General features: G+C 33.9%; 1 protein-coding gene across 1 annotated transcript in view; it reads left to right on the forward strand.

The window, feature by feature from the left end:
- The first annotated feature begins 4,461 nt into the window (after positions 1–4,461).
- The window catches only part of LOC129233512 (succinate dehydrogenase [ubiquinone] flavoprotein subunit, mitochondrial-like), a 75,064-nt gene continuing 62,160 nt past the window's right edge, over positions 4,462–17,365 (forward strand). The window contains 4 exon segments of the mRNA XM_054867532.1: positions 4,462–4,651; positions 9,579–9,638; positions 10,877–11,038; positions 15,554–15,609. Of these exon segments, the coding sequence (XP_054723507.1) occupies positions 4,595–4,651; positions 9,579–9,638; positions 10,877–11,038; positions 15,554–15,609 (335 nt within the window). The 5' untranslated portion in view covers positions 4,462–4,594.

Genomic DNA, 17,365 nt, shown 5'->3' on the forward strand with positions numbered 1-17,365 from the left:
GTTAAAAATAGATGCAAAACCATTATAAACAACCATAATATTTGTATATTTCGCTTATTTTTATAGTTACAAGTATAACGCAAAATCATATGTGAGCATACACGAGTATATACGTGTCGTGTAAACATTAGTAAGCACGTTCATTTATGAGTAGATGCATGTACGCATCAGATACATGCATGCACGTGCCTACTCAAGCATATACGTGTATATAAGTTTTTATACGTGATTGGCTACAGGAGTGTATGCGTGTATACACGAGTATATACGTGTCACATATATGTACGGGTATATATGTGTGTAAACGAACATCATATGAGTGTATTCACTTGTATCTTGAGTATATACGTGCATACATGAGTATATACGTGTACAGTAGACGTATACACGCATATATAAGTGTACATACACAAACGGATATATACGAGTTAATTCGTGGATACATCCAGTGTATGTTTGGGGGTACGTGTCTATCACATTGTGAAGCACGCGTATACGTATGTATACGTGCAAACATGATTATATACCTGTATAGATGTATATACGTACATTTACGTGTAGACATAAGTACATGTATGTATACACAAGTATACAAGCTTATATATATGTGTGCCTACAGAGTGAAAACAAGCTCTTGGGCAAAAATCTAAGGGATGTGAGAGGGGGAGGATAAGAAGCAAAGAATTATAAGGAACTTACGTTCGCTGACGCGCTACATGCACACAATGCCAGAAACTGATGGATGCAAAACAAATCACCAATTTGTTACACAAAGACGATTTTGCCCAAGATTTTAGTTTTTAAGAAATATTTAGAGCAGTTCTTAAAAGTTACGGCCTGTAGCTCTAATACAAGCATCGCAACAAAGGCGCATATCGGCTGATGAAAGTTTTTCAAAAGTCTCGTTATTGTAACAGAGCGTGCTTTGTGATTGTGACGCACATATATCACAGCTGCAGGCCGCAAATTTCATCAATCGCTTTAAAATTTTCTTGAAACCTAAAATGTTGTGTAAAATTGTCTTTGTGTAATAAAATTTTGACCAGTTTTGCATCCATCAGTTTTTGGCTTTGCGTGCATGTAGCGCGTCAGTATTGCGTTTGTTTCCTTATGTGCTTCTTGCTTCTTATCCTCCCCTCTAACATTTTTAAGAATTTGCTTAAAAGTTTAAACTCACCCTGTATACTTGTATATCATATGCTTGTATGTAAGTGTCTACCTGAGTATATAAGTGTTTATATATACAAACGAGTATATACGTTATAGCCGAATGTATATCTGTATAGATTAAAAATACTTGCAGATACCCATGTATGTATTTATTGGTGCATTTATGTGAATACGTCTATATACGTGCCTACACGAGTATATGCGTATACTTACGCATATACTCGTATATTTAACACCATTTACTGAAAAAACAGCACATATTAAGTGAAATTAGTATTTAATTTATATCTGCCTTATACTTAATGATTAAGTGACATTAGAAGAACAATACATGTTAAGCCTAATATTATGACCACTTTACCCCATCTTACTAAAATTGTTCTAAAACATTATCTAAAATAGATTCAGCTAACTGCTATGAATAAGAGTTCTTGAGACATGTAGGAAGCTTCCTATGCAGTCAATCTGTTCATAATTCTAACAAAAAAAATTTCCAAGGAAGTTAAAAGAGGTCTTTAGATTTAAAAACTTTTCATATTGACAGAAAATATTTTTTTTTACCGAATGACATTTTGCCAGTTGTAAAATTTTGTACTCAAAATGTAGTTTCTAACTACCCTACTCTATAATAAAATTTTCACAATCATTCGAACATTTATTTCCAAGCTATAGCCATTTATTTGACGACTGACCACTTTACCCCATTGACCACTTTCCCCCACCATACCCTACTTACTGAATTTTTGACGCATGAAAAGAAAAAAAAGCTTGTATGTAGTCCACCCGGGGGGGGGGGGCTTTCCAAGGGCGAAAGGGAAAAGCTGGCATCTCCTCTCAAATGCTGTGAAATCCCCCCCCCCCAATTAGAAATAATACCAAAACGACATCTAAAATTGCAACCGTAAATGTTTCGCATTCTCTGCCTAGAATATAGTCCGTGGCCAATGGCTCCAGTTTTTTAGGGGCCGCCAGTGGTTAAAATGTAAGACTTGATACCAGAGGTCCAAAAAAAATTGGCCTAGAGTCCTCCTTTATTTTAATCTGACCGTAGGCATTTCCGTCAATTAGAGAAGAGAGGGTGGTCAGGAGCAGGGGCGGACTGGGCCCCCTCGGCACCAACCTTGGAAGAAGAAAAAAAGACGCAAAAAAAGGGGGGGGGGGAATTCAACAAGTAAAGAAAAAAGATGTCAGACTTGAGGGCACAATGGCACATATGGGCGGGAGGACGGGCCAGACCGCCCCTGGTTAGGAGGGCGGGTTTTCCCTTGACGTTAGAAAATTAATGCATTTACTTAGTAGCCGTGTCTTTCTTTTTCGATGCAATTTTCTTTGAGAACAACTCTTTACCCACTCCCTGGGAAACGTCGAAACCGTGGGCCTGCACAGGGGACAGGGGTGCCGGCGCAACCCGTCAATTACTGCGGAACACACATCAATAAAATGAGCCCCGTCTCCTAAAAAAGCGAGATGAAAAAGTCTCTGAAATTAATACTCGCCTAAAATTTCTTAATGACGCAGACTGTGCCCATCGCAGGTACCCCTGCTAAATGCGCCCATCCTCCAAGGGTAATTCTACCCTCAAATGCTACGGGAAAAATCTCTAATTCCGAGACCTCCTCAAATAAGAGCAAAAATCCTCTCAAGTTACCCTCCTCCTCAACTCTTTAAATGTCAATGGCGCAATCTGCGCCGTCGCTCACTCATTAACACTTTCTTTCTTTCAAAATGGAAATGAACTCTCTCATGCAAGGTCAAATATCTTTTTATCAGAGCCATACTGTACGATTGCTTGATTAAGCTTTTTCATACAAATATATGGAAGGGGAGCTCACGAGGGGAAGAGGGTTCATGGCGTAGACTACACCATTGAAAATTTAATAGGGTGGGGGGGGGGGGGTATTTTAGAGGATTTTTGATCTCACTTTCGGGGATCTCGTTCTTGGGAGGATATGCAGAGTAGCAACCCTTCAAATGCTTCGTTTATCCTCCAATCACAACCCCCCTCAAAATGATATCAGGAACCCTGAAAAATTATTCCACCTATAACCATTTCAATGCACAGACAGCACCATCTCCCCCACTCATGCGCACCACCTAGTCAAAAATGCCCAGCCCCCAAGGATCAGGAAGCTCCCTTTAAATGGTGCACAGCATCACCATAAATGAGACAAAAAAAAAAATTCTAAAATTATTCCCCTCTCCTAAAATATATCAATGCTCTAGTTTGCGTCAGGACTCCCCCCCCCCCCTCGAGTGTCCCTATCTTCTTCTGTCCGCACTGAAATCAATTCTCTCAAGGTCATACATCTTTTTATCAGAGCCATACTACAAGCAATAATTGTTTATGCCTTTTCAGATAGTTATACATGTCAGGTGTACCCACGAGAGAGGGGTGGGGTTATTAGCGCAGATCGTACCATTAAAATTTTCATGAACGAAACTGTCGTGATGACCCCTGATGATTTGTGGAGTCTCTTTTCTTTTCTTATGGAGGGGGGGGGGGGTTCCGCTGCATTCGAGGGGATGTGCTATCGTTTTTGTGGAAATGAACACCGTACCACTCCTTTGAATGAAATTGTGGAAGACAAAAAGTAACTTTAAAACGTTCACTTTCATTAGAGACTTGTTCCTGTTCATCTTAAATTCGGACTTCTGAAGTTTAATGCTGATGTTAAATGGACACCTTCATCATGAGTTACCTCAAGTGTATTTGTACTTTTGCATTGATTGTAAGTGTACAAATTGTGGATAATAAAGTAAGTTGAGTTTTTTCTGAGTTTTCTGAATGCCGAAATGGGAATGCCGAATGAGGACTGGGCGCCGTCGATTGGACGCCGCAGACATTGGGTGCACCCCCGGGAACATTGGGTGACGGGAACATTGGGCACAATCTGCTCGGCGCCCAAAATGCTTGGCGTCCAATGTTCTCGGCGCCCAAAATTCTCGGTGCCCAAAGTGCTCGGCGCCCAAAGTTCCTGGCGCCCAAAGTTCCTGGCGCCCAAAGTTCTCGGCGGCCCAATCGACGGCGCCCAATTTTCTTGGACTGGTAAAATTTACCCCTAAAATTTTATCCCCCCGAAAAAAATCCCATTCTAAAATTTTCCCCCTAAATTTAAGGGAAAAACCCCCGAGTTGGCAACCCTGTTAATGTCGACCGGTAAATCATCATAAAATCATAAAACGCTGCGTTTAGTCTTCGGTTAGTCTCCTGTCCTCCTGTAGACCAGTCAAGTTATGCGAACGCACGCATCCAAACCGATTCAATTTCAATAAATACTTCGACTTCCAAGACAAAATTAAGGCTCTTCGCATCTTCGAATGTTTACGTTGTGAAGTATATCGCCGATGGTTTTTATAATAATCTGAAAGTTTTACTTTCCTATGCATTAGAAATTACCCTTTGAATACAATTTTGACCTACATTATGGTGCGAAGTTTGTGCGGATGCGGTATTTTCAACTTGTTACGGGGCGGAAAATCTGTAAGTTTCCTACATTTTTTAAGTAGCTGACCTTTCTTCTGACATTAGATTATTTAAGTAGTTTTTAAAAATGTTTCACAATTAATTTTTTTAAGTAATTTTATTTAAAAATTTAGTTTGATCTTTTGTTTTTTTTGGTATATATTGCAAAATATTCCGTAAGTTTTTTTTTAATGATTTCTGTTTATTTAATTTGCATAAGTTCGACAAATAACAGTTTACCTAAAGCAAAGAATATTGATCACACTAATAGTTCAGAATCTCAGTTCAATTTTTTTGAAGGAATAAATTTTTGTTGTTTCTTCTTAACAGTAGGTACTCATTACGCAACTGGTAACTGTTACGTAACGTCTCGTTTTGGTCTAATTTTGCATAATGTAAAACTAGTTTGCGTTTTTACTTTTTGTTTATGCTCTCCAAATTCCTAACTAAACTCCCAGTTTTGGGTTATACCCCTTCCCCCCCTTTTTTTTTGAATAGACAAAGAAAAAAAAGTTTTTGAAACCAGGTTTATGTGGTTTAAATACTCTTTGTAAGAAAATGACGTTTTGAAGATTTTATGAATTAATTGCAGAAAAAATCATTGATGGGTCATCTGTTCAGAGCAGGGTTAGTATAAAAACCGTTTTTTTTTTTTGAAAAAAACCAAAAAAAAAAAAAACTTTTTACTGGTATAAACCAGGTTTTTTTTAGTTTAAACCGAGTTTATTTGGTTTTTATTACTATTTGTTAGAAAAACAATTGTATTTTAGAAAAATCATGAAGATTTTATGAGGTAATTGTTAAGGAATGTTTAATATTAATATTTGTATCTAATTTCTTTGTAATTAGGGTAATTAAGAGCCAAATCTTGTAATTTCATACAATTCCAAAATTTTTTATTTTTGGTTCATCCTAATGTCCCTAGTAAAGTTGCATTGCTTAAGAAAAGAAAATAATTTGGGAAAATTCCACACACTAAGAAAAATACATATACTGCAAATTTATTAATCTGTTAATTACAGGGTTGGCCGGATTGGACCCAATTGGGTCGGACCCAATGGGTTTTTTTGAAAAAACCCATTTAAAAAAACCCACTATTTAGCCCACTTTTGGGTTTTTTAAATTTTCTTAGAAGTTTTTAAAAAAATTAATTTAAATACTTTCACAATTTAAACTTCTTTTTCATTTCTTCTTCACCACAGACATTGGACATAAAAAATGAATTTTTTGAAATAGTATTTCTCAACTCTTAACAGCATTAAAAAAATGTTTCAAAGATTTTAAATAAATATATTTAACTTTTTTCTTTAACTGATAAATAAATGGACTCAAATTATTTTGACTAAGTCCTGTCACGTCTGATTTTCCCAATACTTGCAGATTGTACAGAGGAAACTACTCTAGCTAAAAGGCTTTCATGTGAATTATTTCCTGCAAACAAACACGTCGCAATCTCGAATAAACACAAGGTATATTTTTTAGAAATTGACAGGTTTTTCAAACGGTCGGGCAGAAAACAGAACAGGATGTACAGTATTTTCATTATCTTACAAAAAAGTTTAATATTTCTTAGTTTGTACACAGAAATAGAAAAACTGGCAACATAAAATTGAAAGAAATATCTTGATTAAGCTGGAATTCAGTAAAAAGGGAGTAAAAACTACTTGAGGTTCTACAGTAGTTTTGCATAACAAAATGAAATACAGGAAAGTAAAATGCAAAAAAAAGTAGTAGCAATTAAAAACGAACAATAGATTTTCTCACTCGAGAAGTAACTTTGCCTTAACTGTTGGCAATCATGAAAACTAAAAAATCTGAAACTTCGCCATTCTTGGGTTTTGTTGTCTTTTATACTTTTCTTCAGAAAACGCTGAATTTTAACTAGTTTTCCAGCTTTTTTACCCCAAGACAATTTTTGCACTTTGTCCATATACTTACGCTACAATATGCTACAAGTACCCCACATTTTCCCTAAAAAAAGACAAAAAAACCCACATTTCTTTTAAAAAACCCAGCTTTAGTTGGGTTTTTTTTGGGTTTTATTTAAAAAAACCCAAAAAACCCTGGGTCCATGGGCTTTTTTAAAAAAACCCGGGTTTTTGCCAACCCTGGTTAATTATCTTTAAAACTTTGTATGAATTGGGTTTTACATTTTGCAATAATGTGAAATTCATGAAAATATTTGGGGGAAAATGATTTCATAAAAATCCATTTTTAAGAAAACTATTTGGTTTAATCCAGAGTACACAGATGTGATTTTAAACTTAAATAAAAAAATCCCGTTAACGCCTAATAGTTTTCTTTTTTTCCTTCAAATTTTGGCAGATCTTAGTAGTTAGTATGTCCAAGTTCTAATTTATGGATCATTCAAGCAGCATTAAGGGGGGGAGGGGCAAAGCCATTTGTGCTACTGGCCTTAGGGATGTATTTATTTGCAAGAAGATGTGATTTTGGTTATTTTTTGGAGTAATTTACATTAAGTATCTACCCTTTGACCTTGAGAGAGTTCAAATATAACCTTGAAAAAATTCTAAATGGCAGACCTGCATTAAAGATTTTTGATGCTGTGTACTGTATAGTTATGAAATAAGTATTTTTTTGCTTGCATCTTCCACTTACATTTTCATGAGTAGTTGCAGATGTATGGAACTGATTTGTAAACAAATGTGAAAGTAATATTATAGACTGGGAGCCAAAACAAGATTATGGAATTATATTTATAGATATCAACACATAGACACTTAATTAACAATGTTTGAAAGAAAATATGCATTTAGATTAACCATTTAAATAAGTTTTTTTATGTGCTTGACCATTTTTACAACAATGTAGTTATCAAGAATTTTGAACAAAGCAATACTAATGAATAACACCAATTAAAAATCTGTTTCACTGTCAGATTCATCGAAACTGCTATCCATTTTCCAGTTAAAACAGTAATTTGCATCATCCAGATACAAACATTCACGCATGTCCGTGCACGGAAATCCTCTGCGTCTGCATTTGCATAAAAGTGTTGAGCATTTACTTTTTTTGCATGAGCATTTTACCAGTTTTAAAATTGCCTGTGGAGCAAGTTCCATTCTAGTCATCTGGGGTACAAATCTGTTGTTCTTCTTTTCCCAACCATAACCAGCATCTGGCTGTGGAATCATTGGACATGCAATGACATCATTTTGCCAAATCATGGCTTGATGGTGTGCTTTCATAACATGATAGCATAGCGAAGAGCGGATTGTGTTGGGGGCATTTTCTCTGATTTGGCAATTTTCTTTTGAAATAAAATGAACCGAACAGAGCCAAACATCCAATTTAGAGCAATTTGGGATATAAAGTTTACAAACATACCACTCTAATGCAGCCTCAAGCATATTGTCGGAGGGCATAGAATGCAATCCTAAATTTCCAAAAGCTTGCAAAATTTTTGAATCACATTACTGCAAGGCTTTCCAACAAGATAGTTTACCTTTCCTAGCAAATGCTCCAGTAGTGTCTCATCCAGTAAATGGATTTGGATTTTTAGGCATTATACAGTTAGTAGATCTAAGCATTTTCAGCTATGAAAATTTGTTTTAAACCGACTAATCATGAATATATAACTATTTTATGTTTGCAGTTATACCCCCCCCCTACAACATTTTTGGAGGTAGCAATATTTAAATTTGTTTTTCTTGTGCCAATATCATTCAGAAAAACTAAGTCCCATAATTGTATCACAAAAATTAAACAGAAAACCACTAGCACCATAGCGAAGTTATGATCTCTACCTTCTCTGTCCCCTGCAGAATTTTCGGGGGTTGCAGCATCCAAATTCGTTTTCCTTGTGCCAATACCCTTTAGAAAAACTAACTCCCATAATTGTATCACAAAAATTGAACAGAGAACAACTTGCCCTCCAACGCAGTTATAACCAGCCCCCCTGCCCCCTGTACCATTTTCAGGGGTGCCAACATCCGAATTCGTTTTCCTCCTGCCAATACCTTTCAGAAAAACTAACTTCCATAATTGTATCATAAAAATATAGCGGAAAGCCACTAGCCCCCAACCCAGTTATTACAACTGCCTCCCTGCACCATTTTGGGGGCTGGCGACATCCAAATTCATTTTCCACCGACCCATACCTTTCAGAAGAACTAACTCCCATAATTGTATGTCAAAAATTGAATGGAAAACCACTTGCCCCCCTGCAGCATTTTCGGGGGTAGCAGCATCTAAATTTGTTTTCCTCGTGCCAATACTTTTCAGAAAAACTAACTCCCATAACTGTTTTACAAAAATTGAATGGAAAACAACTTGCCCCCCCAACGCAGTTATAACCAGCCCCCCTGCACCTTTTTCGGGGTTGGCAACGTCCAAATTCGATTTTCTCGTACTAATAACTTTCAGAAGAACTAACTCCCGTAATTGTACACAGAAATTGAACGGAAAACCACTTGCCACCCAGCTCACTTATAACCGCCCCCTGCACCATTTTTGGAAGGGTCAGCATCCGAATTTGTTTTTCTCGGACCAATACCTTTCAGAAAAACTAACTCTCATAATTGTATCGCAAAAATCGCACGGTAGCCAAAATTTGACCGCTTGCTCCTCCACTATTAGTTATTTTAAGCAGCGAGGAAGTCGGAAACATCATATTCACTATTAAAAAAAAAAAAACATTTTAACTGTAACAGTAGCCACTTACAAAACTGAATCAATTGGCCAATAACTACTAACCAAATTTCCCAGTGTTCATCTGTACCTGCCTGCTTTTTTTTCTGTTTGACTAAAATCTGGCATCCCTGGCTAAATAGATCAGTTTAGAAATTTTCTAAGTTATCAATTATTTGGTAAAAAAACCTCTATTTATTCCATCATTATCACTAGTAAGTGTATACTATTTTTCTGTGCATCTTGTGCTTTTAAAATATTTACAGTATTTTAAAATGAATGTCTATATTTTCAGTTAAGGCAGTTTCATTTTTCAATCAAGGGCAGGCAAACTGCATCTACAACTAAAAAACAGGTAATTATAACTTTTACAAACTGGCATGCAAGACATTCATTGCTTAAAATGACATTCATCCTGAATAGCTGATTTTTTTATCTGGTGAACAGACAGAGGAGGTTTACCTACCATTTGTACTAGATGTCTCCAAATTTTTAATTTTGTCACTTACATCCCTTTGCTTCTCACTGCCTCATATTATGGTTAAAGGTAGTTTTTTAGAGTAATTAGCTGTGGTAAAATATTTACAGTTTAAATCTTGTTATTTTTATAAAATGTAAATTATTTTTTATGAACTGGAACTGAAAAAAAACCCCGTTCAAATTAAAAAAATATGAGTCTGTGCTTCATGTTCACGGAATTTACCAATGGAAAATGCAGAAAGTAAAGAACAAATTGCAAAATATATATTATTACAAAATTAATTTCAGGATTGCAAAAAGCTCCCTAGCACTGATCACCGGGTGGGTCATACGGGCATGACCCTTTCAGCGCAATTAAAGGGCATCTAAAGTTTTCTAGGATCTTCAGTTTTGAGAAATCAATGAGGAAAGATCTGCAATGCCCTATGTTTGCCTGCATATTATACAAATGACTCCCTTTTCTGTTTTGTATGCTCATAATTTAATAATAACCTCTTCAAAACCAGAAATTAGATCTGTACTTAGGAGCATTTTTTCTAAAGTATTAAAGTAAAGCATATAATGTTTTTCGAAATAGCGGTAAATGTGTACATCTAAAATAGTCATGTTTTCAAAAAGAGTTTTTGACACTACGTCATATAAATATTCAATAGTTTTAAAATTTTTATATGAATTTCTTTTCTTTAACATTTTTGTCATTATATTTGAGTTAAAAATAGATGCATAATTCAAGAATTGTACATAACTCTATGAAATGTACAAACAACCTAATAGTGGTTTTGTACAATATTGAAATATAATTGAAAATTATTCAGTTTCTTAAAAAATCCGAAAAAGACCGGCCACTTCGGTGTTTTTCCCAAACATCTAAGTGGGTTCAACTTTTAAAAAAAAAAATTTTTTTTAAACTTTGATTTTAAGCATTCTATATATTTATTCATACTGCATTAAGGGTTTCCCTACTTTTAAAATTATAAAGCTATTTGAGTGAGTATACAGTTATAGCCAAAACATGCTGCACTAGAAATTTTCCTATTTTTAAAGATAAATGTTATATGTATGAGCATGAGGCTAAGGTTGTCTTTTCTTCTTTTTTTTTCTCATTTACTTTAGATTTCGCATGATTATCCTGTAGTGGATCATACTTATGATGCCATAGTAGTTGGAGCTGGTGGGGCTGGCCTTAGGGCAGCCTTTGGTTTAGTTCAAGAAGGTTTTAAGACAGCTTGTATTACAAAATTATTTCCAACAAGATCACACACTGTGGCAGCACAAGTAAGAGATCAAATTTTTACTTGGATTTTTTAAAATAGACCTTATTTCTAAACATTTATTAGTAATTTTTAAGTTATCTTAGTGTCTTTGAGTAGTTACAAGTTCATTTTGTGGCTATAGACTGATCATTTTGAAAAAGTGTAATACTGATACTTTGCTCCTGACAACTGTTTCATATGTTTGATACTCACAACATAAGAATCGAAAGTTAATGTGCATTATAAACAAATTATTCTTGAACTATGTTGCCAGAATACAGCCAGACTTCTTATATTCCTTATAATTCCTAAGTTGCAGAAAACTATTACCAACATGCTTAGAATTTTTCAAATTAATGATCTACTCCTTAAAAACTCCTCAAATGTTCAGTACTATTACAGTTTCAGTTAGCAAAGTTAATCTTTTGTAGCTTAAGAGGGGGAAAAGTTGATAATTACCTAATACTTGAAACTGTTGGTTAAGTGGCTAACCTTAACGTGGTAAGCCATTGCATAATCCTTTAGTACCAGCACTGATTACATTGGAAAATCTTTTTTTTCTCCTTAAAAATAACATTGCGGTTTTCTGCTAACACATATTAGTGCTACAAGAAGGTATGATGAAAAAACAAAACAAACTAAACCGCTACATGTTTGTTGATGCTGTTTAGAGTCAATAAAGTTTGTTTTGCAAAAGACAGGTGAAACAAATATTCATCAGAAGAAGATATAATTTTTATAAATTGAAATATATGACTAAATTCCTGAATTTATTATTTGTGTTTAACCTTCTTGCCTTATTGTTACACCTGCTGCAGAACATTTTACCAAGTTTTGCAACAGACCTTCAGCTAGTTGAAAATGTTCTGTAGTGTAGAATATAAGCAGGTAATTGGATTTTGTAAAAAGCTCATAATTGTGAAGGAATTGGTGCATAATTTGCAGTTCATACATTCTTAATCCTTTCATTGCTGTAGACTGGTATAGTAGTTGACTCAAGTCTGTGATTGGTGTGCTGCCGACTGCCGTAGTTATATTCCGCAACAGCGCTCTGGCACCAATTCACCCCTGATTAGAAATGTAAAATTTCCAGAAATTTTTAACTGGTGGCAAAAAAAAACGGTTTTTTACCAGTTCTTTCTGGAAAAAATGGAAAAGTTTTTTTTTTATGAATAAAAATAGGGTTTCTTAATAGTATTGTTTTTCTTGGAACATATACAGGGTTAAGCATTAAAAAATACATGCAATCCACACATTTTCTTTCTCTGCTTGACAGAAATACACATACAAGTATGTTTAATTAGAAAAAAATAGCCTTAGAACTTTCTTGGTCAAACACCAGAAATAAGTCAAATCGTCATTCAACCGATAATATTGGGAAAGGCGTGTCTAATCTTAACAATTACATATTCTGTTTTAGATTGCATTTGAAACTTGAAGTAATATTAATTATTGACTTTCAAACATGATTGATATTTTTTGAAAAGAAAATAAGTACAATTTCTCTTCTTTGCAACGTAACTTTACTGTTTGAAAATGAAGGCTATTGACTTATGATTTTTTCCAATCCTGTCTAAATCCAAATCAAAACTAAATTGATTTTTATCTCTCCAACAGAAACCCCAAACCAAAACTGCGTAATGGTGAACTAAAATTTAAACCGGAGTTCCAGTTAACTATACGGCCTTGCTAAGCACAGTAATAAAAGTAGTCATGCCTGCACTTTTGAACAAAAATGAGTTATTGTAACCAAGTTGTTCTTCCTTTGGTATTTTACTTAATAAAATGTTCTAGGGTGATTTGATCAGGAACTGTTTTTTAAGAAACATCTGAAATAAAAAGGATATCTGAATCAAATATATGGATAAACCAAACTTTAAAATGCAATTTTTCAGTTTGAGTTCAACTGTAGATTCCACTTTTGTGCTTAGCATGACAGTTATACATTTGGTTCACACAGTCAACAGAAACATAGTTCTGTGATTTAAAGTTATGCTTGTTTGTTACATGAAGAAGAAAAATAAAATTTTCACTAAGGTTATTGGTTTTGCTAAATAATGTTCAGTGTGTAGAAGTTCTCTGTGTGGAAGTATCATTAGCAAACCAAGACCTCCATTTTTCTCAAAACTTGCAGGGAATGCAATTTTTTTCAAGTTTTGACAAAAACTTGAAAAAAATTGATGAACAAAGCTTTATCATATACAGGGCCGGATTTGGACTTAACAGGGCCCTAAGCTACCTTAGGTATGGGGCCCCTTTTGTAGTTAAGATTTTCTCTCAGTGGTGTAAGAGGCAATTTTTTAAAAAAAATTTCCCTTTTATTAAGTATGTCTCTTTCCTCTGATACATGCAGCAATATTTTTACTTTTTTTGATTGTATTTTAATGTCTTGTCCCTGATGTCTTTTTTGAAATTGACCTTAAGAATAAATGGTATCGAGAGAGTGGGCCCGGAAGTCCCCCCCCCCCCAAAGAAAATTTGAAAAATAGATATAAAATTCTGCATTTTGAAGCCTTATAAGATGTAGTTTGAACTGCAAAAATATCAGGACAAAAGTAGGTAAACAAAATATTTTAAAGTTCTAGACTCTTTCGCAAATTAGGATAATACACAGTACAAATTGTTTTTGATTCGACAAATTAATAGCAGCAGTTGACAGAAAAGAAGAGGACGAGAAGAGAAAAGACAATGTGCATTGTTACTTGCTCACATTAACTTTCCGTACAATTAGTTTTTGATCACCCCTCTAACCCACCGACAAATACAACAATGAATCAAATATAAAATGATCAATAGTTAAAAATAATTTAAAAGAAATAGTTTACAGATTTAGAAAGTAGTTAACAAGAGAGTAACATTCTGCCCATTTGAACAATTCATAATTTATACACTCAATAAGAAATAAATTTGGAGCCCACTTTGCTTAAGATTTTCAAAGACTTATTTAATTATTTTCAAAAAATTACTTAATTCACTTAATTTGTACTTTCCAGTCTCTGATAGTTTAGTAATTGATTGTAAATTTCTACATTCCTGTTCCAACTTTGTTAGAAGCAGCTATTCTAAATTTAAAAGAAAAAATAAGCTATTGATTTATTATGACGACAACTTTTCATCAGTTGCAGAAAGTAAGATAAAAGCAAGCAATTTTAAAATAATTTCCAAAATGCTGCATTCATATAAAGAGCAAGGCATGAAACATGTGAGTCAAGAACATTTGTAATATGTTTCAGAAACATAAGAACTATTCTTTACATTTTTGGTGCAGGATAAAGCAAGGAGCTGAATTTGACATATATTAGCATTCCTTCTCCCTACTCCCTCCCATTTGTGGTTTGTAGCCACACTTTTCCAATTTTCAAGGTTTTCAAGAACTAGAAAATGAAATTTATTTTTGCAAGTACTTTTCTTTTTTTCGAATAAATCATACTAATTTCTCGGAGTTGGGAGCCCCTAGCAAAGCGGGGACCCTAAGCTATAGCTTGCTCAGCTTGTATGTAAATCCAGGCATGATCTTATATAATCATTCACCAAAACACACATATTTTAGTGCTTCGAGGAATCTCATTTTAAATGCATGCAAATGATACTGTTTCCATGAGCTCACATCTTTTTGCGTTGAAAAATTGGTTTCATTGTAATCTCAAAACACATGTCTGTAATTATTTTCTGTTGTCTTGCACTTTCAATGCTGTTATTTATTTATTTATTTATTTTTGACTATTTCTCAATGATCTGTTTATGGTATCGGGTATAATTTTTTTTTCATCTTTAATATAATATGTAAAATTAAAAATTTAAGCAAGCAGTTATAAGTAAAGCTATTAAAAAATAAAAATAATAATGCTTACATCCAGTGGTCCCATAAAGCGTCCTCCATATACGCCATCGCTGTATACTCTCAAACATTTTTTAGACATATATCGTATACCCTCAAGCTTCAAAAATTTTCACATTATAACATATTATGCATATGATCGCATATACATATTGTGCATAATGAATAACTGGGAGTATACCCTCAGAAAAATGGATGGGAACATCACTGCTTACATTGTGATGTAAGGTTGTCAATGCATCATGATGTAGGAGAATCATTGTGCAGCCCTAATAGATATAAATATGCTTTCACCTCTAACAGTTCCCCTAATTGATATTATTGAGATAATTTTGTGAAAAAAACTCCCTTTTTTGTGCAAAAAATATTAAATGTTTTATAACTATATGCAAATGATATTATCATAAAACAACTTGCATTATCTAAATTCGTCAGTATTTTAACATACAAGGAAGGGGTGGGGGAGAAGGAAATAGCATCATAGTTTAAGTATGAAAAATTTCTAATTTTATCACTTTTTGCTGAACATTTCAATTAAAACCTCCTGAAAAGTTTAAATAAACACCTTCGGGGGAAAAAACGTTTTTTTTTTTGGAAATTTTCTGGGGTTTTTTTTCTTGACTGTTTTCATCTTTACCCCTGATATGTAAATAAATAAATGTATATATATTGATGCATTTTATTAATTTTTCTTTTCAGGGTGGAATCAATGCTGCTTTAGGAAATATGGAACCAGATGATTGGAAATGGCACATGTAATTTTATTTTTGTCTACTCTTTATGTGCTTTTATGAAACTTATAAAAGTTGTTTTACTTAATTTTCTATTTGCTGTGTTGTTGTGTAGCTTGATAGATGCAAATATATAAATTATGTATATGCAGTGTATCCGTGCACCAGAAAAGTCCGGGGAAATCATGGAAAGTTATGGTTTTTGCCCATGATCAAAAGTGGTCATGGAAAGTCGTGATTTTAAGCAAAAAATGCTCAAAAATCATGGAGACTAACAATTGGTCATGGATGAATTTAATGTTTTAAAAACAAAGACAGTAATAATTCATCGTCTTTGAATCTTTTTATTCGATTATGCAGGGGTGCAGAAAATATTTTAACACTAACATTTCCCCCAGTCCAGGGGCGGACTGGCTAGGTCGGCTATTCGGGGATCCCTGACTGGGCCAACTGCTTAGAGGGCCAACTTAAATAGTTGACCCTTTTTTGGCAAACAAATTTCTCTGAAGAAAATTATTGAGCTCTTGTCCTTCAAATTTAAGTCGATATTGTGTATATAAAACGGAAAAAGTTCTATAGAAGTGAGATTGATGCTATACATCAGTGGTGTCCAGCCTTTTTTATTTTTACCTCGGGCACACTGCATATTAAGAGGTATGTCACAGGCTAGAACAAACATAAAAAAAATTTTTTTCTTGGGAAAACAAGGAAAATGGAAGACAATTACAAACCAAAACTTGCTTACATTATTACTGCATGGAGTCATTCCATTTCAAATCAGGCAGGCAGGTATGAAAAGTGTCATATGACCATCACCGATTTTTTTGAAAAAAATACAGTAGTTACAGCTAAGGGACATATGAAATATCCCAAAAGAATTTTGCAAGAAAAATTTTTTTTTCTTCAGTTACAGCCTATTAAAATTCTGCACAAAATCTGCCATTTTGGAAAAAACCGGCAAAACACTCCATTTGAAATGGACACTATTTCAAAAGTATTTAACCTATTTGAATAATTCTTTTTTCTAAAAATAAATAAGGACCCATATATTCTCTAGACATCGTTTTTGAAAGTTTAGTTAGGATTTTTGATAAAGAAAAAAATTCATTTTTGCCGTGAAAAAACTGCATTTTTACCGATTTTATGATTTTTTTTCTCCATGAAAAAAAAAGTTTTTTTACTAAACGGAGATGGCAGTCTAAAGCCCTTATATGATAGTTTCATAACATATTTTATTATAATCCTTGGATGCATACAGCCTCGGAAATAAAATTTGAAATTTTGAAAATTTTCAAAAATTAGCGATTTTTGAAGTGATTTTATTCAAAAAACCCATTTTTTAAAAATCTAAAAATTGGCTCATTTGAAACTCATATAATGCTTAACAAGTGGATAGACACCGCATCCCGTATTTTTTCCCATAAAATGTTTTATGATTTTTTGAAAGTGACCTTATCGCCTATTGCATGCATGTAAAATAAAAATATCTAATAATTTCAGTAACTGAAATTCTGACTATATTAATGCCTAATAGCTACAATAATGGTGCACTTTATCAGGAACAACTAAAATCTTACCGACTTTTAATAATATATCAGTAACAAACCGCTTTTGATGACCCAGTCAATTCGTCTTTTTGTAAGACTCTGTGTATAGCCTTTAGATAGAAGAGCCTTTGATGATTATATTAATGACTAATAGCTACGATAATGATGTACTTTATCAGTAACAGTTAAAATCTTTCCTTTTTTTTTATAAATATTAGTTTATTTTGTCTCCA

Source organism: Uloborus diversus, chromosome 1 (assembly GCF_026930045.1).
Source record: "Uloborus diversus isolate 005 chromosome 1, Udiv.v.3.1, whole genome shotgun sequence".
In the NCBI taxonomy this organism is placed as follows: Eukaryota; Metazoa; Arthropoda; class Arachnida; order Araneae; family Uloboridae; genus Uloborus; species Uloborus diversus.